Source organism: Sinohyriopsis cumingii, chromosome 2 (assembly GCF_028554795.1).
Source record: "Sinohyriopsis cumingii isolate HCF-2022 chromosome 2, ASM2855479v2, whole genome shotgun sequence".
Lineage (NCBI taxonomy): Eukaryota > Metazoa > Mollusca > Bivalvia > Unionida > Unionidae > Sinohyriopsis > Sinohyriopsis cumingii.
This window is the reverse complement of record NC_142962.1, coordinates 115,256,457-115,279,752: the sequence shown is the minus strand read 5'-3', so window position 1 is coordinate 115,279,752 and position 23,296 is coordinate 115,256,457. Positions and strand designations below refer to the sequence as shown.

At 34.9% G+C, this 23,296-nt stretch overlaps 1 protein-coding gene and 1 long non-coding RNA gene across 2 annotated transcripts in view; one reads left to right on the top strand and one right to left on the bottom strand.

Moving 5' to 3' along the window:
- On the top strand, positions 1–23,120 carry LOC149805644 (uncharacterized). The gene is made up of 2 exons (XR_016419724.1): positions 1–666; positions 21,447–23,120. It is a non-coding gene; the product is annotated as an uncharacterized LOC149805644 (long non-coding RNA).
- LOC149805643 (serologically defined colon cancer antigen 8 homolog) overlaps positions 6,853–23,296 on the bottom strand; it is a 74,628-nt gene continuing 58,184 nt past the window's right edge. Inside the window, exons 15-16 of the mRNA XM_089950293.1 lie at positions 14,598–14,772; positions 6,853–11,680 (exon numbers count right to left, since the gene is read on the bottom strand). Of these exons, the coding sequence (XP_089806419.1) occupies positions 11,429–11,680; positions 14,598–14,772 (427 nt within the window). The 3' untranslated portion in view covers positions 6,853–11,428. The remainder of the gene's footprint in view (positions 11,681–14,597; positions 14,773–23,296) is intronic.

The window sequence follows — 23,296 nt, the reverse complement described above, 5'->3', positions numbered from 1 at the left end:
AACGCATAAAATCGTTGAAGTTTTTGTGTACTCTATAATGCAGAGGTGAGGGCCGCATCCGGGCCGCGAACGAGTTCTGTCCGGCCCTCATGGCAAATTAAAACAACACAGAAATTTCGCCCGTGAACAGTAATTATGTTAAAGAAATGTGTTTTCGGCCCTCAAGTGATCCAAGAAAATGCAATCTGGCCCTTGGCCGAAAAAGGTTGTGCACCCCTGCTATAAGGTGTGACTGATTATTTGCATTCCAGGCACTCAAAAACACAATACAAATTATATTCTGAGTTGCGTTTGATGTAACTACCGTGTCGTGAACAATGCTCTTTTGAGTTTTTACTATTACAATGCTATTTTTTCTTGCTCAGACTGGAAAAGACGGTCCAATATTACTAGCCTGGCATCCTGGCCTCCTTCGATGCTTCTGACTTAAGGCTATTTCGTTATTATTTACTTCTGTATTACTTCCGCTACTGATATCAGCCGTTCAAAATTTATTGCATGGCCTCGTGTGCGGAGTTTCATGGGAGACCAGGATATTCTATACCTCTTTCTTGCCGGGTACAATATTTCTGATGTAATGATGAACTACCCGACCGAAATTGGCACCGGAACTGTGCAGCAGTTGTCAGCCAAACAAAACGAGGACATAACTCTTCGGTACTTTTAGTAAGTTCAAGGTTACGTCAGTCTTAGCGCATACGCACCGACTAGACAATAAAAGCATGTACTTTAAGCATGGTCTTTACTTATAACACGAACAAATATATATATATATATATATATATATATATATATATATATATATATATATATATATATATATATATATATATATATATATTAAGGACCATTCATATTTGAAAAATGTTATTACCGATACGCTCTGTCACATACAAAGAACCCCAGGGTTATACCAAACCTGGCACGTAGGTAAATGTCGGTCGAATATGTGTGTCAAACCAATGAGTCAGACAGGTGCGTTTTATTCTGACAACGTTAACTTGACCGAATTTTCGATTGTGCTGATAGCTAAGCAAAGCAAGAAAGAATGTGATTACATGTAACATGCCATAATAAATAATACGTCCTTCACCTTCCCTTCCTTTTTCACTACAAAACCTATCACCTACTCACCTACATGCCTATAAATGTTCGACCAACCAAGTTATCCCTCCCCAACCACTGACCTTGTACAAGTTTAAAAGAATTAGTATTTATATTGATATCATCCACGTATGCGAAGTATTTACTATGTTTTCTTCATTATCTGTTTCACCTGTAATGTTCTCTATGACGCATGTTTTAATACATTAAAATTCACTCGGCAGGGTTATCTTGGCCGCATTTAACCAACTGTTTTTAAATAAAGGACGATTATTTCAGTGACGTAGCAACTGACAAAGCAAGCCAAGCAACTGCCTGGGGTGGGGGAAGGGTGGGGTTCGCAAATTGCTCCCATGTACCTTGTATAAATTGGGAGGGGGGCTCCATCACTAAGTTCTGCAGGCTAGGGGCAGAATTTCTTGCTTCGCTACTGGGTTATTTATTTGCCTTTCAGTGACTGTTTACATATTTTTAATAAGACTAATATCTTTAATCCGACTTTATTTAAGACAAATTTGGGGATTGTTGTAACACTGTACAATTATTTATATCAAAATGAATTATTATCTATATGCTACAGTATGAAAACTTATAGTAATCTTGGCATAACAATACTTCTGTATGAACTGTTGGTTTTTTTTCCTGCGATTTGCCGTGAAAATAACTGAAGTCTAGGTTAACAATAAACGCCTTTGTGAATAGTGGGAATCAGCTAAATATGGAACGGAGACGAACTCAGCGTGACTGTCGAATTCAATTAAAAACACGGATTTTTCCGCAATCAGATGAAATATCATTAAGTGTGCAGATTTGCAGTTGAGTAAACGATCTTGCGGATTTTCTAGTCATTTGTACAAATTTCTTTAGATTTGATTGATTTGTTGTTCTCTATGCTTACTGTGTTAGAAAACAAAAATGTAAAATCCTAAAGCAAGCTTCAGTGAATGACCTTCACACTTCTGATAGATTACACGTCGATCATGCAAGGTAGCATATATAGAAAACATGTTCATAGTAGGAAAATACAACAATTTTGAGAACAAAATTACTGTATCTAACTCGAAAGGAATTATAGCGCGGCCATGCCTAAGAATTTACTTAAGTTCAAAATTTATCAAAAATGGATTTTGTAGAAATAATTTTTTTTTGAGTTCTTATTGTCACCATGCCATTTAATTATATAATAGATCATGTTGATTAATTTGTACGTGATAGTCAGGAAACCTCACCATGGGGCGGAAAACTGCAGTTCAAAGAGTAGCGTGTACAGTTCCCTCTGAGAAAATAAAGGAGACTAGCAACAGTTGCGTGAATCATTCAAATCATCTCGGTTATTTCTTTTAGACAAAAATATACTGTAGGATTGACTTCGAAGTTGCAAATGATGTAGGGATGTAAAACTGAATAAGAAACTAATCACAAATATTGAGGAAAAAATACACATGATGCAATAAGCAACAAGAATTACAACACACACACACACACACACACACACACGGTATCGACTTGAAAATTTCCCTTATTTCATTTGCAGTAGAACGTACACCTGGGAGTTGACCAGCTTTTTGTATGACTCATTCATGAATAGAACAACCCTAACCACTTGAACGTGTCATAAAACCGAGAGTGAAATGGTCAGTGAATACAACAAAAGAAGACATTTTGGTGTTTTTTTAACATAATTTTTAGCACAGTATTGACCATGTGTATGCCAAGGGAATGACAGCTAAAAGCCTTACACAAGGATATGAGGCATCCGAGACAGGCTAGTCTTGGTGGGTATCGAACCCGCGAAACCTTGGGTCACAAGTATGGTACTTAACCGAAGACGACAAATTAAGCCTCATTACAGATGTTTAATGTATTTCCAATCATTTGAAAGATGAAGGAAAAGTACATGGTCAAATTGACGGACAGTGAAGTAGGAGGCAACTTTCAGATTATGTCCGTGAATGTTACTAGACACATGTGTACTTTTACACGCCACTGATATTGCTATGAGCGTGCTAAAATTACGGTACGGTTTAAGTTAGCATAATTCTGGCTATACTGTGCCTATACTTTGTATTTAAAAAAAAACATTCAGGAAGCTAGACCCTTACAAGAAAATGTAAACATGCAGTGCAAGAAGATATAAGGTAAAGATATAAGTTTTCAAATGTAAATACAATAAAAGATAAAAGAATAGTTTAAAACATCAGACCATGCATCAGCTCAATACATACTGTTTGCTTTAATGAGGGGGGGGGGGGAAAGAATGGTCTGGAAATGTTAAAACACATGTAAGATGAACTTTATAAATATTTCCATCTCTGCATTATTATTATTATTATTAGTATACATGTGGGGCCAGATACCATTTTGGATGTCATCTGAAAGCAGCTTAAATCAGTAATTAGACTGGTCAAAGGGTACATATAAAATTCATTGCTACAAAGTTTAACACAATAATTATTTAATTTGCATATTTTAATACTTAAATTTTTAAAAATTAAGGATGACTGGAAAGGTAGCAATCTCTTGCTAGACTGAAACACACACACACACACACACACAATCACACATATATACATACACACACACACACACACACACACACACACACACACACATATATATATATATATATATATATATATATATATATATATATATATATATATATATATATATATATTAGCAAAATGTAAAATCTTACTTTAAAATAGGAAAGGAAGAAATTTCAACTGTTGTTTCCCAAATAACAGTGTTACAGATATTCAACCAAAGAACTATTTAATGTTTTCTATTGTTTTTGTGTATTTAATGCCATTTTCAGCACATGGTACCCGCCTGCCTGTTTACCTCAAGAGGAAGCACCGACCCACTGGAAACTAATGGCAGGCTTTCTCACATACCCACGTTGGCTGAGCTGAGACTCGAATCCACGCAGCGGTGATATGTCACCGCTTTGTTGTTGTTGTTGTTGTGGGGTTTTACGCAATTTTTTAGCACACGATAGGCTATGCATGGCAGCCAGTATTAATGGTGGAGGAAGAACCCGGGAAGAACCACCGACCCACGAGAAGCTACAGACAAGCTTTCTCATATACCCACATTAGCCGAATCCTAGACTCGAACCCACGCAGACAGAGGTGAGATGGCAGTGATCCGTAACGGAGACCGTTTTAGACCACTCGGCCACTAGGGGCCCGTCACTGCTTTGTAAAGGCGAGCACCTGAGACAACTTGGCCACCCAGGATCCCAAAGCACATCTAGCCTGACGGGGAATTCACCTCTACCCTGCAATGGCGTAGCAACCGCCCAAGCATCCCCCGTAACTGCCCAAGGGGTGAAGTGAGGTGGTCTCTCACTGAAGGCCCAGAAGTTCCATGAAACAATTTTTCATTGGGATTGGTCCAAAAATTCAAAACTTTGTGGAAAAAGGGCCAGAATTTCTCGTTCGCCACTACTGCCGTGCCTTTGATCTGCAACCCGCATCACGACCAAAAGGGAACTCTTACTGTGCAACATGACCAAAATATAACGGCTGATATTTATGAGCTCTCTGGGGTTTCCAGTTCCGGTGTTATATATTGTCCTCCTTGTTATCAAGTTCATAGGTGTCAGTCTTTAAAGGTCCACTAGTGTGCTCATTCATGTAATGCCACTACAGTAGATAAACATACTTGCAAGTACATCAAAGTAAATATGTTGGGTGACTAGGTTTGTAAATATTGACCCATTACTAATATTTGACTAGCATTTTTTCTGGGACTGAATATATATATATATATATATATATATATATATATATATATATATATATATATATATATATATATATATATATATATATATATATATATATATATATATATATATATATATATATATATATATATATATATATATATATATATATATACCTGTATACTAGTCTCAAGTTATAAATATCCTGGTACACCCACTAAGCTGATAGTATATTTGTGCCAAAAGAATATTTGTGTCAAACAAACGAGTCAGACAGATGTCCTTTTTAGATAAGATTAGTAGGCCTTGACGGATCATCTGTGTTGACTGCTATAGTACAAGTCACATGGGCCATGTATGAACATTTAACAATTTTAAATTAAATATAAATTGTTCTTTTAAAATGTAACACTAATTTTCTTTTGCCAAAGTCTATTAAATCCTGATTATTGAATGTTCGGTACCTTAACTGTCACCAAAAAACTTCCAGACGAAAATTATATATTGCTATGGACTTTTACAATGCTGGCCATGTAATAAACTTTGGTCAAAATAAGAGCGCGTTGAGTGGAATTGTCACAATCGAAGATAGTACAAATTTTTTTATCAATATACGTAGCTTTCATTGTGACATCATAGTGCGACATTCAATCCGGGTTGTAGTGGATCACACCTTTCCAAAAATGTCTACGTACTTTAACATTGAATTTGCCTTATGCACCTATCGGGGCGTCTAAATAATGACCTTCCAAAGGAATATGGATTTAAAAGAATCCAAATGAAGTGAATACTTCTCACTTAAAGGTATGTAGAATCAAATTCTAAGAAATGACACCTTTACTGAAATACTCGGTGTTGAATGCCTACATGACCCGTGTGGCTTGTACTATAAGCAAAATAAGAAGCATTGTCCTTATATACATACATACATACTGTTATGTATATTCAATTTAATTACTTGTCTGTTAGTTTAAATTTAAAATAAATAATGTAACATTATTTACTGGACTTGACCATGTCCAAAATTGAGTTCATTTCAGCTTGACCTGATTGACCTTTTTTCCATTTATGTAAACAACTAATAATAGGTACATTAGATTATATGTGTTTGAGCTGGTTGACCAAATTCTTATTCAAGTACACAACTTTTTTTTTTAATCTGTCTTGGAGTAAGACTCACCAAGTCACAATCATACCTGGACTACGTGATTTTGATCATGTGCCAGTTGATAACAAACTTCTATTTTTTTTAGAAGAATGAACTCTTGACCCCCATCTGGGAATCTGTTTTGCGTCTTAGTTTGTCGTATAACTGATGTTATGATAAATGATTGTCAGTTGGGCTTAAAACACTTGATTTGTCAAGTTGTATTATGGTGTGACCAGTTTGGGCCGAATTTTTATTTCCTTCAAATTACTGAATTCAAGTGATTATTTTCCCTGGGAATACAAAAGTGCTCTGACAACATTCTTGGTTAAAGATATTTACTGGAATTTATACGGAATTCAAAACTGGAATAATATCTTCTGTGATTCAACAAGAAACTGTTGACACATCTGCACTCTGAAGGTTATTACAGACATCATCACTTTCCATCTTTAATTTCATGGGGATCTGAACTGAGGATTCACTTAAAACTTTTCATTGATAGGACTTGTTTTTATAATTCTTGGATTATTTTTGGATTTAATTCGCACTACTGTAAGTTTTTTTCTTCTCATTTTTCACTTTGCATTCTAGGGAAATAAATTATTTGTTAAATTTTATAAAGCTTGTTGTGTTCACTCTTTTCTGTTACTTATTTTTAGAGCACAGACTTGTAAAAATACATACATATGAATATATTGAGCAGACGGACAAAATTTTGTTTTTTCATGAGAAACTGAAATACTTGTTTTATTTAAAAAACTAATTCAGAATTGTTTTTGTTTTTCTACACATATTAGTATACGCAACAGTTATCTTACATTTTAAGGTAAATATGATGTCAATAAAACAAAACAAACAAGAAATATCTACATAACTGTCACTTATTATAAATACTATACACAAATAAAGACAAATATCACAGTTACAACTAGGAGTACGAGGTAAATAAATCTCAAAATACTAATTTCTTAACAGTACAATTTACTCCAATTGTTTAATATTGGAACACGAGTATAGCGTTGTATAGGTGACTGTAAGAATATGAAGGTATTTTTTATATATCAATATCAATTTTGTTTACCTCGACATTTTAACTGACATCTTGCAAAAAATGAAGACTGCCAATCCACTAATACATTTCTTTAAAATCATTCTTTACCTGATTTTAAAAAAATCAATGGAACTGACTGTGTTGAATGTCTCATGTAAAACTAAGAAAAGATGTTGAAGTTTGAGAGATTTGAAACTGTGACGTTTACAGTGCAAGAGGCATAAGACGCAACTGAATTAGAGATCACTAGATTGACAAAGAAATAAAATATCCTAGTTGGTCTCAAATGGCATCATGAATGGTACCTGATGTCAGGGCTGCAGACAGGATTTGTGGGCCCTAGGAAAAATTATACAATAAGCCTCTATGAATTAAAGCTTGTGATGGCGGTGGGACCCCTGGCTATTGTGGGCTCCCAGAAATTTGTTCAAGTCTGCAGCCCTACCTGATGCTGCAGATAGAACTCTATTTATGCAAACACCCTGAAACAATGGAAACAGAAAATTTCTCTTTCGATGGCTTGAATATTTTGATACTATTTTCTGTCTCCAATAATGTAAACACTATATGATTCACCTTTGCTGGTTCAAAGCTCATGTATGGGTAATTTCAACACTTGAAATGAAAGGCTGGTAGCTGACATGAACCTGAATGGGTGGACACCCTTGAACAAACCTATGCTACTGAAGAATGCATCGTAATTAGCTGTCATCATTTTTTCCAGTGAAAGAATTACTATTTCTGGGGGAAAAAACTTTTTATAAAACCCAGTAAAATGTTAAAAAATAAGTTGTTGAAATAGTCAGTAACCAGGAAGAGCTGGAAAATGGAGTCTGTATACCATGCCAGAAGAAATCATGAGACAACACGATGGCTGTTTTCAGATTTAGAGCACCTTGATAATTAGAGGATTTGCTGCATGTATAATGTCTGCATTAACAGAGAAAAGAAGGGTATGGAATTATTAAAGCATGTGTTAGAAGAACTACCATGATCTTTATTTCAAATTGTTTGTATTAATACATGATTGCATACAGCACTGGATGTTTTGTTTGGTATTTTGAGGTTTAATGCTATTTTTCAACACATAAGCTATATACGACAGTCAATATACTTGGGGAGAAAGGGCCAGGAAGAATATATGGGAAGTTATCGGCAAACTTTCTCACATTAGTCAAGCCAAATATCCAACCCATACAATTTGGGATGCGAACTGAAACCAACTTTAGCTGTGTGAATAGACTGGTCAGTGGGCCTTTCTGATATGAGATGAATGATTGATGTGCAAGACTAAGACATCAATTGCACTGTGATGAAGTAAGCCTACTGCTATTAACATGACCACCAAAACTATACATAGAGTTTATTAAGAACCATCTTTCATCCTTTGCTAATAATGATAGGTGGTAATGGCAGGTACAGTCAATAATGTTTAGTTTGCTTAATACACAAACTGCAGGTAATTGAAATGTTTTAAAAACATCATAATAAACTGCAAAATATATCAACACAATGCTGGGCTGCAAATTATTATTCTTTTTGGGAAATTCTGCTTGTGTATTTGTCAACAGAACAGACAAACTTGGGATTTAATCAAGCAAGTCTCATGACAGTCTTGGACCTCATAAAAACCTGCAGCACAGTATATGCAATGACACTAGCCTGCAAATGCAAAAAATCCCTGAAATTAGAATAACTGACACTACTTTAAGAAAGGCCATTTTTCAAACTTAAAGTAAATGAAATTTAAAAAAAATATAAAATGAGAGCTCTCTTCAACACAGCGTAATAGCTATAACCTAGTTCAAAATAGAAACCCATTTTCTGATACGGAAACACTTTCTATGCCACAAAGAATATTTTTGAACTTGGTGCTAATTACAAGAACAGGCTGAGGGCATGAGACTTTGTTCTGTCAATTGATTAGATCTTCAGAAAAGAATCAGAGGAATCTGATTTCCATTCTTGTTTAAGGTACTGGTGCTACCACATTGGAGCAAGAAATCATGCATACAAATGTAAGCCGTTTGAACAAACAATTAAGTTGGACATTATTTTTTTTCTTCTTCCTATGGATTAAAATGCATACATCTCATCAAATCTAGACAAGGCATGCAAATTTTGGGGCAAATGAAAATGTAGGTGGAACAAATAAATTTTCTGAAACCACCTGTCCTGGCCATGTAGTAGAAAATAAAATTAGACGGGCCTTATCTTGGATTAGTGGATTAGCATTTAATTTCAAGCCCTGTTAATGACAAAGAAGACTGTGGTCATAATTTGCTATTTGCCTAAAGCCGCTTTGACTCAAACAAAAAATGCCTTCTGGCAGTGAATCTGTGTTGAAAACTTAATGTGAAAAATGTTGTCTAATTTGTCTTAATTCCCTATAATATTCTATATTAGCTACATTTTTCATCATCTATACACCATGTATTCAAATAGTTTTTTGTTACACACCATTTGCAATCATTAAAATTAATTTCTGACAAATTTTCTTACAAATACTATTTCTGAAACAAATAACATTTTCTACATTCCCCTGAAAGCATACAGTCACATGTCTTGGAAATAATCTTTATTACTGCTTCAAATATTTGGTGTAATTATTATTATGATTATTATTATTATTATTATATTCAAAATCTTGAATTTGCCACTATTAAATATTCCTGTCTTCATTTTTTCTTCTTGTAAAGATCTGACTGATTAATTTATCTAACCAAGGGAACTCTGGAGCAGTGCTCCTTATAACTACTCAGAAAGCTACAAAAATTGGTCAAGTACCCACTGGTGTTGAGGAAAGGACCATAACAAAAAGAAAGATTATGTCTTTCACAACATCTAATAAAAAAACAGTACAGGAGAATGAAGGAAATTGTACTGCATTATAGAAAACATGCTTAGTGATAAGAGGATTTTCCCATGCAGCCTGGGACATAATCTCTGATTAAGTTTTGTGTTTGTGGAAGGATTATCTATTTGTGATAGATGAAATGAATCCTTGCATTTGGGAGATTATCTGCTTGTGATAGTTGAAATGGATTCTTGCATTTAAAGGCAAATTTGAATACCTACAGCAAGTTCTTTAAGTGATTCCCTTTAAGTTTTATGGGTAAAAAATAAAATCAACAGATGCAGAAGATAATGGTTGGACTGAATGTGGAAATCTTTCCCGACATTTAAAGCTATTTTATAAATTTACTTTTACCACTTTCTCGCCTCACAGCTACCAACCTATCAATATTTACTGACATCCAATTGGTTTTAACCATTTCAGTAACTTAAAAAAAGAAAAAAATGTTTCTGTTTCTTGTCAGACCTGGAAAATGAAAAATCTTATCTCATGGTTTTTCAAGAGTTTCCAAAAACTGTCAGTCTGTATTCTATGACTTCCAGAGAGAAAAGAAAATTTGTAGGGAATCAGCACAAGACAACTGTAATGTATATTTAAAGTATGTGTGTTAATTTTCATGATAATAGATTGTAAGGGTCATTTAGTAAGTAACATATTAAATACTAATTTTCATTACAGTTGTGTTTGTACTTTAAGATTAGGTCATTTAGTAAATACATTACATAGTTTCAGGATAGAAGTAAACATGTTGATGAGATTCGAGTTTAGATCATGGATTTTCTTGAAAAACCAGAATAACCTAATTCCTGATTGGCTACCTGATAAAGTACCTGACCTTGCTGATAAAGTTAGACTGGTCTAGATTGCATATTCAGCTCTCATATTTTTCTGTATTACATCTTAGGTTTTTAAATAAGTGATGATTTACAGAAAATTAATTATTCCTAGCATAAACATCAGGCTTGGAGGAGTCATTGTATTTAATTTAGATGAGAGATTTAATTTATTTCAATGATTCAAATGGAATTACAAAGTGCTCAAATGTTTAGGATTTTGTAGTTGCTTTGGAATTATTGTGAACTAATGTAAAGACATTTTGGATTATATAATTGTGATTCATCAAGACTATAGACACATTAAATAGCCTGAACTTAGTTTGGAATACTAATAGATCTCAATGGAATACTTGATACTTTTAGACTTGGGATAGAGTTTTAGCACTATTTAGGATTTTATTCAGCATACTGTAAGTTAGTTTTAAGTTTTCACTTTTGTATTTTAAGGAAATAAAATTATATTTTGAATTTTAAAACAGGTGTTGCTTTTTGCTCTTTCCTGTTACTTAGTTTAAGACCACAGAGTTGTAACACTATCCATTCTGTAACTATTAAGCACTCCTAAATTAGGTTTCAGTTACTTATTGATAACAAAGTAAATCATCTTCACAAATGTTACTGGCCCTGCTACTTTGGGTCAACTTTAAGGAAACCATTAAAAACTTCTTATCAATTTTCTCAGTGAGACGTCCTCATTCTACTGTTCATCTATTAAGTCCTCAATCCTTGCATGTTCCTTCGATTTAGTAATGTAGGATTCTCTAAAGTCTTTTTCTTCTACATTCATGTTTTGTAAGACTTCATTCACAAGATTTTTATTTGATGAGAAATATTTATCCAAATCTTCATCATTGGCTTTGGTGATTTGTCGTCGGAGAAACTCCAACTCTCTGGCAAGTATCTGTCTGTCTCTCATCAGAGATGTTTGTTTAGCAAGTAGCTCCAGAATCTGTTAAAAGATTTTGACCCAATTATGTTTTTAATGCAGAAAATTCAACTTGAAAATTAACTTACATATTATCATATAACACCACAATGACATATGACAACAATGATAAGATGTTCCATGAATATAACTTATATGTTCAATAAAACACGTGTAATATTGAGGCATGTATAACAAAAAATATAAGTACAACAGCCTGAAAATGGGAATGTTACATGGATCATACCACTGACCCTTCATGAAGCACTGTGTCTGTGCTTATTTCACATGAGGTCTTACGGTAATTGTTGAATAAAATCACTCTTTTTCTTGCTATGGCTTGGAAAACACAATTACTCACATTATAAATTTCTGTGAAAATAAGCACTCATGTCTTGGCATCAGTTTGCTGCTTTAATGCAATTATAGTCAAATGGAGGAAAAGGAGAGAGAACATCCCATTCATGGAACAGTGTTAATTTCAACATTATTTTAGACATACAGATGTATCTCACATCACTTTATTGCAGAAAAGTTAGTAAAAGGAGTTTACATTAAAATGGAAGTCATTAATTTTTCCTATGGCAAAAATCTTAACTTAAGAATAGTCTAAAAGGTAATGATGGGAAGCATACAATGTCGTCCTTGGCAATATCCATGCAAATACAACTCTGATCTGAGTCATAGAAAATTAAACAAGATGCAAACTACAAACATGCACACTTCTTTCACTCTGACAACTCTTTTAGTCCCACAAAGCTTTAATATACGGACAGACTAGATTTGTAATTGGGCAGTAATTTTCAAATTCATTGCTACTTTCATATTTATATTAACCTACTTTGTGAATAGCCAACTTCTAAACACAGACAGAGGAGAAATGAAGACAAATTTTATTCCACCTTTTCTCTTTCTGTGAATTAGGTAAATGAGCATTTTACCTCAAGATAAATAAATTCACCTTGAGGCATCTAAATCTAGCACTATTAGTCATGAAGGCATTACAAAGAGCCCTCCTAAAAACAATCTGTTCAGTATGGTCTTAAACTGAGGAATCTGTGTTGGGAAACACAGTTAATGATAGAGGGCATTCAGGTAAAAATAAAGTGGAATGCTGGTAATCTGGCACATTCCAGGTCTCATCAGTCTATAGTTTGGTTGAAATACAACAATCCATGCTAACAAAATGCTGCAGAAACCAAAGCCTGGTGGATTGAAAATCAGGTGTCATAACTGTTCTAAATGATAATGTGGAATGCTGGAAAAAATTCATTATTAGGTTTTAACCATATTTAAAACTACATGTCACACATTGCTAAAATCAAACAATCCCAAAGGATAGTCAATTAGGGGACCATATAACTCCTGTATGTGCAGTGACAGAAATCAAACTAATTCAAAGTTTTATAAACTTAATGGTGCATGCTAAATTTGGTCAAATTAAAAAAAAATGATCAGGGAAAATACTGGGATATAATTCCTCTAAAGAATGCTGTGAAACACTTAAGTCAAATTTATTTTGGCCATATTGGATAACAGAATGTCACCATTTTAAATTTAGAACCAACAAGGCATTATATGAAGTCTACTGGTTAACATCCCATGCTGATATGATTTTCCATTTTGGAGGAGTAACAATAACAAGATTTTAAGAAGGCTGCCATGATAGCCATAGTGCATGATTTCCTTTCAGAACCAACTGGACATCACATGATGTCATCTGGTCAAAGCACAATGTCAATATGACCAGTCATCTAGGAGAAATAATATTTTACGTATGACAATTGTTGCTATATCATTAGTCAGATTAAGACTATTTTGATCAACTAAAGAAGGAGAACCAGTAATTATGATGTGGCTATATTTAATGTCTGAGTGGCACCATTTTCATTTTGAACCAACTAAACATCATAATAAGTCTTATAGTAAATATCCGATGTTGATATGACCAATCATTTAAGAGTAGCAATAACAAGAGTTTCAAGATGGATGCACAGGCAGCCATATTGGATGTACAAGTGGTACCAATTTTATTTAGAATCAATTAGACATCTTCTGGTGAAAATCCCACGGCAATATGTTTTGTTCGTGTGAGTGAAGGAGTAGCAATAACAAGATTTTTAAGACAGTTACTGGGGCAGTCATAACGAACATCAGATCTGCAGCATTTTATTTTATTTATTCATAAGAAGTCTTTCAGTTAATATTTATATTAATGTTAAAATTCTCATCCATTAAAGAAGAGTAGTGAAAACATGATTTTCAAGATGGATACTGTGGCAGCCATATTAGACATAAGATTGTCACCAGTGTCATCTAGGACCAACAATGCATCATAAAAAGTCTTTTGGTGAGAACATCGTGTCAATATGACTTTCTATTCGGGGGAGTAAAGATAAGATTTTCAGGATGGCTGCTATGGTGGCCATACTAGACATCATTTTGGCACCATTATTTATGACAACTAGACATCACAATAAGTCTTTTAGTCAAAATGCTATTTTGATATGACCATCCATTTTAGTAAAGTAGTGATTTGATGATGGCTGCCATGGATACTGTATTGGAAGTCTGAGCAGCACCATTTGCATTTAGGACCAATTAGACCATAAGTCATGTATGTGCATAAAGTTTCATGGCAATACCTCAGGTAGTTTAGTGCAAACAGATGGATGACGAATTAAAAAACTATCCCATAAACTCTTCTGGTATATGACCAGAAAAGCTAAAAACTACTTTTGTCCCAGTTTACGAAACTGCAGAATGAAAAATATGCTTTGCATTGGTGAGAAACATTTTTATATTCTGAATATGAGGACTAGGATTCATGCTAACAATGAGGCAGCAGGTAGTCATCACAAATCTTAACCCATTTTATCATCTTTGGTTTGATTTCACATGTAGTCCATATACTAAGGTATGATTGTACTTATCAATTTACCTGTGTTCCCTGATGCTGGGCATGATCATCCATCATTTTCACCCTCTCCTTCATCTTCTCCTGTAGTCGAGTATGTTGCTCTGTCTGTTCTTCCAGGTCATGTAGTCTAGTCAGTGCCCGCTCCAGTCTCTGGCGGAGTTCCTCGTTTTGATGCTTCAGGTGACCAGTCTCATGCCTATTATTTAAAATATAAATGATCAACAAAAATAAAAAAATTACTTATATGGATATTTTCAAAAAATATTAGTATATTGAACAGCCCTCATCATCAGGTAGTAGTAGGGAATAAACAAGTTTCAGACAATCATGGATTTACATGACATGTGAACTGTGTGAGAAGGCTGAAGTAGAATGGGGACAGGGCACCTGCTTCAATACTGATTATCAAATTGAATCGTGTGTCTAGACAATAAATTATATTCTACTGTAAACTGTATCAAAGGCATCATTAAATCTGGTCACATAATTAGTTTTCAATATGGAAATGTAGTGAATGGCAGGTTGAAATGTTTTCTGTAATCAATATTTTAAAATTTACAATCATATATGTTTAGCAACTGTCTAGGGCCTAATGGACACAAAATGTATTCTTGATAAGGAAACAAAACCTGGTAATATTCAAATAAAACTTGCAATGTTGGGACTTAGTTATGCTGACATACAAAAGCCAAAACTTGTAATTGCACCTTTAGGACATCATAACATGCATAGATGAACTACATACTTATATATTTACTTTAAAGACTGGTACTCCAGCCTTGCAATTTCATTCAAATTCTAGAAGCAAGTAATCATAAATGCAAAGTAAATTAATAAACAATGACATTACTGCAAGTTCCACAGAAATTGAAAGACTGAAAAGATTATGTTTAAACACAGAGTGATGACATTTTCAGCAAAATGAATGACACCTACCGGGTATACTGATATTATATCCAGACAAGTGATGCAAAATGTACCAATCTGAGCAATCTATTCTGCCTACTGCCTGGATAGTTTAAATATAAAGTATTTAAGTAAATTATGAATACTTATCTTATCACATTTGGGAAGAAGCTTTGCCACCTCATGAATAATCAAACAATAATGGAAATACTAAAAAGTTTGTCTTTCCATATAGAAAAAGGGAAGGAACCCTTCCCAACCATTCCTCTTACTTCCCTTTACCACTGCTAGGTACTCCATTTTAGCTCGAGTCCTACCTCTGTGAGGAAGGGTTTCATAGACATGTGATTAGGTAAGTTTTCTTCAAGAAACTTAATTTGCTAACATGTTTTGCTTTCTCCTTTGAATACACTCCCTGATCATGTAAATTTTAGGAGAACAGATGAGATGGCAATGCTGAGTACACCCACCATGGTTACCCTTGAGGAAATAAGGATTCTTCCCTATATGAAAATAAATCACACTCCTAAGAGCAGACCAGCACAACTGACAGCTATGTAAACCAAGATGACAATACCCGGGTAAGAGAAAAGGAAGCAAATGACTTTTTATGACAGAGCAAATCAATGGGTGAATCCAGCAAAAGTGCTCTTTTATGCCCATCGTAAGGATATGCTGACTTCAAACTAGTCAGGGCTGCAAGACATTTTCATCCACCTTACAAAACAGAAGGTTGGTAATAGTGACCATTGCAATGCTTTTGTCGAAGGATAGCAACTCAATGCTGAATGATGGTGAATGTGTGATACTTCCATGGAGAGAACAACCACTCTCTCTGTAACTCGCATCCTGATAATTCGTGAACCCACGTATAACATGGGGTCCGTTGTGGATCCCATTTTTTTCACTAGCAAGTACCAATAATTTGACACCTATTTGTTGAATTTGAAGACAATCGTGATCAAAATTGGTAAAAAAAAACCTTGATATATTTCTTGTTTTATCATCAAAAATGGTTGATACGACCTGGAAACGTGAATTAACATTATTAAATTATCAACTTTTAAAAAGAAGTCATGCATTTCGTTAAAATTTCTTTCCAAACTACATTCTTGATACACCATAAATAACAGTATGCACTAATGCAAACTTAAGGCAGCACTAGAATAAATAAATACCAATTAAATAAGTGTTTTTTTTATCAAGTGAAATGTGTTTTAGTTATATCCTTTAGTTCGGTTTAAGTGTAATGATCATAAATACAATGTGCAATGTTGTATTCAAACGTGAAATATGTCAATCTACCGTAATAGCTATAATTGTGAGTGTTTCTGTGAGGATCTAAGTACCAATGATATTTTGATACTTAATTTGCATAAATATTTGTTGCAATCAGATTGGTATTTGTTGTATTGTTGCACTGAATTAAAACCTTACCCTGTATTACAACATTAGTCTTTTGTACCAAATATAGGGGGTGAAATAAATGAAAGTTAAAAGGCATGCAAATCCAACCTGCGTAAGAGCTAGCAGGCTCGATCGAGTGTGAATGTAATATAGTTAACCTACCTTAAATTAGCATGCTCATTCACAACTGTGATTAAAGCTAGCAAGACAACCAAGCGAAATAAATACTTGATGACATACAATTCTGTTTCACAGATATGTTTTAATAATGGGAAGAAGTTTCATTATTACTTGCAATGAAATCATTGCATCAATATTTTCCTAAAAGAACAACAAAAAAAACTGACTTTTGACAATGACGGCTGTTTATGAACCAAGCATTCCATTTTTGTTTTTTTTTTAAATAAAAGGAACCTTGTTTGGTTGTGAATTTGAATCAATAACTAGTCTGGTTCCCTGATTAGTATGGTCCTTGTGTTGCATTCCATTATAGTAGAGAGCAAAGCAGGAAGTACACATATCAGGGAACCAGACTACTCAACAACAACATAATGCAGTGTCAAAACACATAAACATAACACAATGTTTTCCGTACATGTGACAGTTGTTGAAACCAGTTGGAATAATGTTAACAATCTCTCAGTGGTTGGGCATCTTGAAAATAAATGTAATTTTAAAAAAAAGACAAATAACTTGGTTAGAAAAAGTGCTTTATTGACAATTATTACCACTGTGATTTTAAAACAGCCATTAAATAGACCAGTTCCCCCCCCCCCATTTGCGGTTTTCTCTATGTCCAGCGAGGATAGCATCATTTCATATAGTTATGGAGGTCTCTCGATAACCCGTGCACTCGCTTATAGTGTGTACTATGCTTTTGGAACCCGTTGTACATGAGTTATCGAGGGAAAGGTGTAGATGGTTCTGAAGGTAATGTTAGACACTTAGAGATTTTTTTAAACATTCAATGACTGTGGAAGAGGGAAGGAAGGCAGTTTCTTTTTATGTTCCACATCCACTTAAGTTTTGACCTTATACACCTGGCTTGTGGCTAATGGGGCTGGGCACAAGGAAATCAGCAGAACTATGTAGATTTCCTCAACTGCTGCTTTAAAACTGTATTCCTTATGCTGTACTGTAGGACTGTTCTCCTCACACATGCTGTTGGGATTGTCATCATCTCACATTCTTTCAAAATCAGAGTAAAAGATCCCAGAATGTTGGGATGAGGCAATGCCATTATCCCTGTGTACAGTTTGATATCCCCCCCAAAGGATAAGCTGTAAAAATTTGAACTGGTGGTAACATTAGAGGGTGGGCATGTGCCATAATTTGTCTTGGCACAATAAAGTAATGGATTTTTTTATCACTGATTGTGGAATACAGTTGGCTCGCTGGCCAACAGCTATACTGGCATTTTACAACTTAGACTGATGGCAAAAAGGATCTTCCATGTCCAAAAAATATATGATGTGTCTGGACTTAAAAGGCCCTATGGTCAAGCTAAAAATTGATGGAGGACTTGCACTGACTGGGCAGCCTAAACAATGGAAGACTTTGATGACCTCACCAGATATTTTCAAAGCACTTCATATAGAGTCTCAGTGTGTGGACTAGGTCATGCAGTTTTGCCTCTATCGAGGGACTGACTGTAGAGAGAGAGATAGCATATTTATTTGCTCATTTCCTATTGATGGTAACCTGGCATTATTAATACGGATGAGCCACTGGAGCAGAATTGCATGTAGTTTTGGTCCATAGACAGCTTATTCAATTCACTCACACTTTTAACATCAAACTAGTGCTATCAGGAAGCAAGTGTTTAATAATGACTGCTTCAGTATGGGGGGGGGGGGGGGCAAAGGTCTCAAACTTAGAGGAACTCAGTCATGTCAATATCAAGATAGGCTCAATTTCAGGACAAGGTGAGGGAGCCTGGTTTGGATATGTCAAAACTGTCCTACAATTCAGAAAGGTCAGTCAATATCATCTCTTCCATTACGTCTCAATGTCAGAGATCATGGAAAAGTACCCATTAATTATGACAGGAACCACTCAGTATTAAGCAGTTCACATCTCTTTGAAAATGTTGTTGTTGTTGTTGTTGTTGTTGTTGTAGGGTTTAATGCCATTTTTCAGCACACGATAGGCTATACATGGCGGCCAGTATTAATGGTGGAGGAAGAACCTGGGAAAACCCCGGAAAGAGCCACCGACCCATGAGAAGCTACTGGCAAGCTTTCTCACATACCCACATTAGCCGAATCTGAGACTTGAACCCACACAGACAGAGGTGAGATGGCAGTGATCCATAACGTAGAGCGCTTTAGACCACTCAGCTACTTGGGGCCCCCTCTTTGAAAATGAGTCACCTACATGTTATTATAGTATGTCCAGGTATGCTGTCATTGCTGTGGATGAGTATGTCCTGTAGTGGGAGATGCCGCAGTCCTTTGTTTTGGTTAATGCCAAAGGGCTTAGAATCAGGCCAAATTGAAAATTGAAGGACCTGAAATTGCTAAACTACCCCATGGTATCCAACACGATGCTACCCCATGGTATCCAACATAATGTCTGCATTATGCCATGTGAATAGGAATATGAAAATATGCTTCTGACATGTTAAGAATAATCACATATTCATCATGATGGACAGACAGGTCTTGTCATCTCCATAAATGCAAGTCTGCCAGTAGTATTACCAGAATACAGTTTTCATAGCTGACTGCCACAGCAATGTTTTTTAGTTGAAATCTATTGCTCTGAACATTACAAGATTAAAAAAATTGAAAAAAGAAGTCAATGGATAAGAAGGAAAACATGCATACACAACAAAACTGTCAAGTCAAATGACTATCTTATTGCTGTAATCGGAAGAGTTGATGCATCATGTGTAAGAGGTTTTATGCATTATAAGGATCAACCAATTTTGAATCTTATTAAAAATGGCCGACCTTTGGCACAGAGGTGAGATAAAGAGGAGAGACTTAACAAAAACTAATTCTGGCAGAAACACGCAAGTGTTTAGCTTTTGTCTTGTTTGATTCTTATTGCATTGTTCAAGATGTGTTTCAAGGAGTATTTCATGAGCACTTATATTTTTGTTCAACTGAATTTAAACCAAAGAAACATGCATTTTCTTCTAATGCTAAAAAAAAGAAAAGGCTGAGATTTTGCAAGAAGTTCAACAATACTTGGAAATCTTACGTGAAGTTCAACAATGCTTGGAAATCTTACAAGAAGTTCAACAATGCTTGGAAATCTTACATGAAATTCAACAATGCTTGGAAATCTTACAAGAAGTTCAACAATGCTTGGAAATCTTACATGAAGTTTAACAATGCATGGAAATCATACGAGAAATTCAACAATGCTTGGAAATCTTACATGAAGTTCAACAATGCTTAGAAATCTTGTGTGAAGTTCAACAATGCTAGAAATCTTACATGAAGTTCAACAATGCTTGGAAATCTTACATGAGTTCAACAATGCTTGGAAAACATACATGAAGTTCAACAATGCTTGGAAATCTTACAAGAAGTTCAACAATGCCCGAAAATCTTACAAAAAGTTCAATAGTGCTTGGAAATCTTACAAGAAGTTCAACAATGCTTGGAAATCTTGCATGAAGTTCAACAATGCATGGAAATCTTACATGAAGTTCAACAATGCTTGGAAATCTTACATGAAGTTCAACAATGCTTGGAAATCTTACAAGAAGTTCAACAATGCTTGGAAATCTTACATGAAGTTCAACAATGCTTGGAAATCTTACATGAAGTTCAACAATGCTTGGAAATATTACACAAAGTTCAACAATGCTTGGAAATCTTAGATGAAGTTCAACATTGCTTTGAAATCTTAGATGAAGTTCAACAATGCTTGGAAATCTTACAGGAAGTTCAACAATGCTTGGAAATCTTACAGGAAGTTCAACAATGCTTGGAAATCTTACAGGAAGTTCAACAATGCTTGGAAATCTGAGTTTAAGCATGTACAGGTGAATAGCAAAGGTCCTAAGTTTGCACTGTATTTTTCAAGCCAAGTGGAATTTAAGATAGTATATGGAGGAGGAAATGATACCACCAGCCATATGCAGACACTATCGCACAGAGGCAATTTTTCTTCTCTAACAAATCACTTAATCTGAAGACCTTAATTAAAACAGTTCAAAATGGAATAAAGTCACCGTGGCACTTGCAGAAACTTTGCAGATCAAAATTTACTATTCCTCATGGTTGATCATTTTACTAGACTGGTTAAAATTATGTCAAGATTCAGAGATTGCAAATTCAAACCAGCATTTGTAACACAGTGTGAGTCAGGCTCTAATATGTGGAGGCGTCGGAAGCTCAGTGTCATGAATGATGAACCAAATGATGAAGGGGATGATAAAATGTTCTTGTCCATGTGTATGATGAAACATTTCAGCTTATTTAAACCAGATACCTTCATATTCCAACAAACAACATAGCCACAAGTCAAATGAGCTTCATCATGCATTTCTCACTGTTTATTTCAAGTTTTAATCTCTTTTTAATTTTGTTTTATTTTCAGTGGTGAAACATGCCAACAGCTTTTGGATCTGAGCCAAGATGAGAAAGAATCCCTTGAGGATGACACTCAGGAATAGATATCAAGTTCAAGTCAGGAACTTCCTTCTCAGAATGAATATAACTTGAAGGAGTACTGGAGAGCAGTCAGTAGCCTTAAAAATACAGCCACAGGAAAAGTGAAGTTTAAACTGATTTGCAGGCTGAGCATGGTTATTATTTTTTTTTAACTTCCACATTTTAAAGCCATGGAGCTGTGTACCCCCTTATAATGCTTTTCAGTATTTTCAGGAATGTTTTCAGTATTTCATGATTCTTCACAAGTGCACACCAATAGTAATGCACAACATTACTGGCACATCTTTATTACATCTTGTAACCAAACTGACAATACAAACAATGATCCATACTGCAAAAATGATGCAAAATATTTCATATTTACAATATTTGAAACATGTAACAGTTAAAAATAATTTATTAATGATCATCAGTGTTGAGCTTAGATGATGAACATTACAGCAAAGCAGTGTCAAGTTCAGTGCTACATGTATGCTGGAATGAGGATCATTGACTTGTCTTATTCATTTCATAGTAGGCGCTTATCAACTTCTGTAGTTGTTCAACTGAGTGCTGGCATTGGCATTCAAATGGATGACCAGGTTTTGATTTAATAAGCAACAATGCTTCTAGAGTGTCATCTCCCATTGATGACCTCTGCTCTGTTCTGTTCTTGGGCATTATTGTATGGAATGGTTAATATGAAGTACGACTTGCTGGTTGGTCCAGCTGGCAAAGTCAAATAATCAAACACACCTGACACCAACAATTCTCATTTGGATTTTAAACATAGCAGTGCAGCAGTTTACAGTGATGTCTAGCACTGAGGCTTCATGCTGCAGACATGTAACATCATGTCCCACCCAGTCACATTATCCTGACACCAGGCCAACCAGTCTTAACACTAACCTCATAATCCTGAGCACCAAGCGAGGCAGCTGCAAGTACCATTTCTTATAAGTCATTGGTATGACTTGGCAATGGATCGAACCCACGAAATCCTGCATCCAAGGCAGATGCTCTAACTACTTAGGCCATCAGAGCAGTCTACCAAGTGATAATTTTGAAGGATTGTCTGCTGCCATATACAGTCCAATGAAGAGGGAAAAGAAAATCAAAAAGAACTGTATGAATAGTTGAACTCACATTTACCAAAATGGTGTAAGAAGTGTGCATCCTGAGCTTGAATAAACTAAGCAAATGGTAATGACTGAAAACCAGTGTTTATATTATTGTTTTCTTACATTTAGTATACATATTCGGTACAGAGATGTCCAATGTCCATATACGTGTTGTTTTGTTGTACGTATGGTGAGTGAGTAGTATGTGAGTTGCTTACATTGCACGTGCCTAATATGCACCCGCTGATTTCTACTAATAAGTTCTCTGTTCCACTCACCAGAAGTTAACTTTAACATTTCTGGGTGCAATAAGTTACTCAATATTTTGTAAATGGTATTTAAGAAAATAACTACTGTACATCAGAATACTACATGGTGCTATTATGTTTTTAGAAATTACATTGTGATAGTTTTATAATTATTTTGTGCCTTGTCATTTTGTGAGTTGTCTGAATGTGATAGATTGGTTTACTTTTAATTATTAATATATTTCATATGCACATGTTGTAGGCCTTTTTCTTCATCACCACATCTGATTAAATCTCAAGAACCCATGGAGGTATAACTTGTTACTTCTCTCATATACCTGCCAGAGGCATTACATATCAGTGTTATATCAATATCACATGGATAATAACAATAAATTCACCATGAAACATGGAAATGTGATTATGTC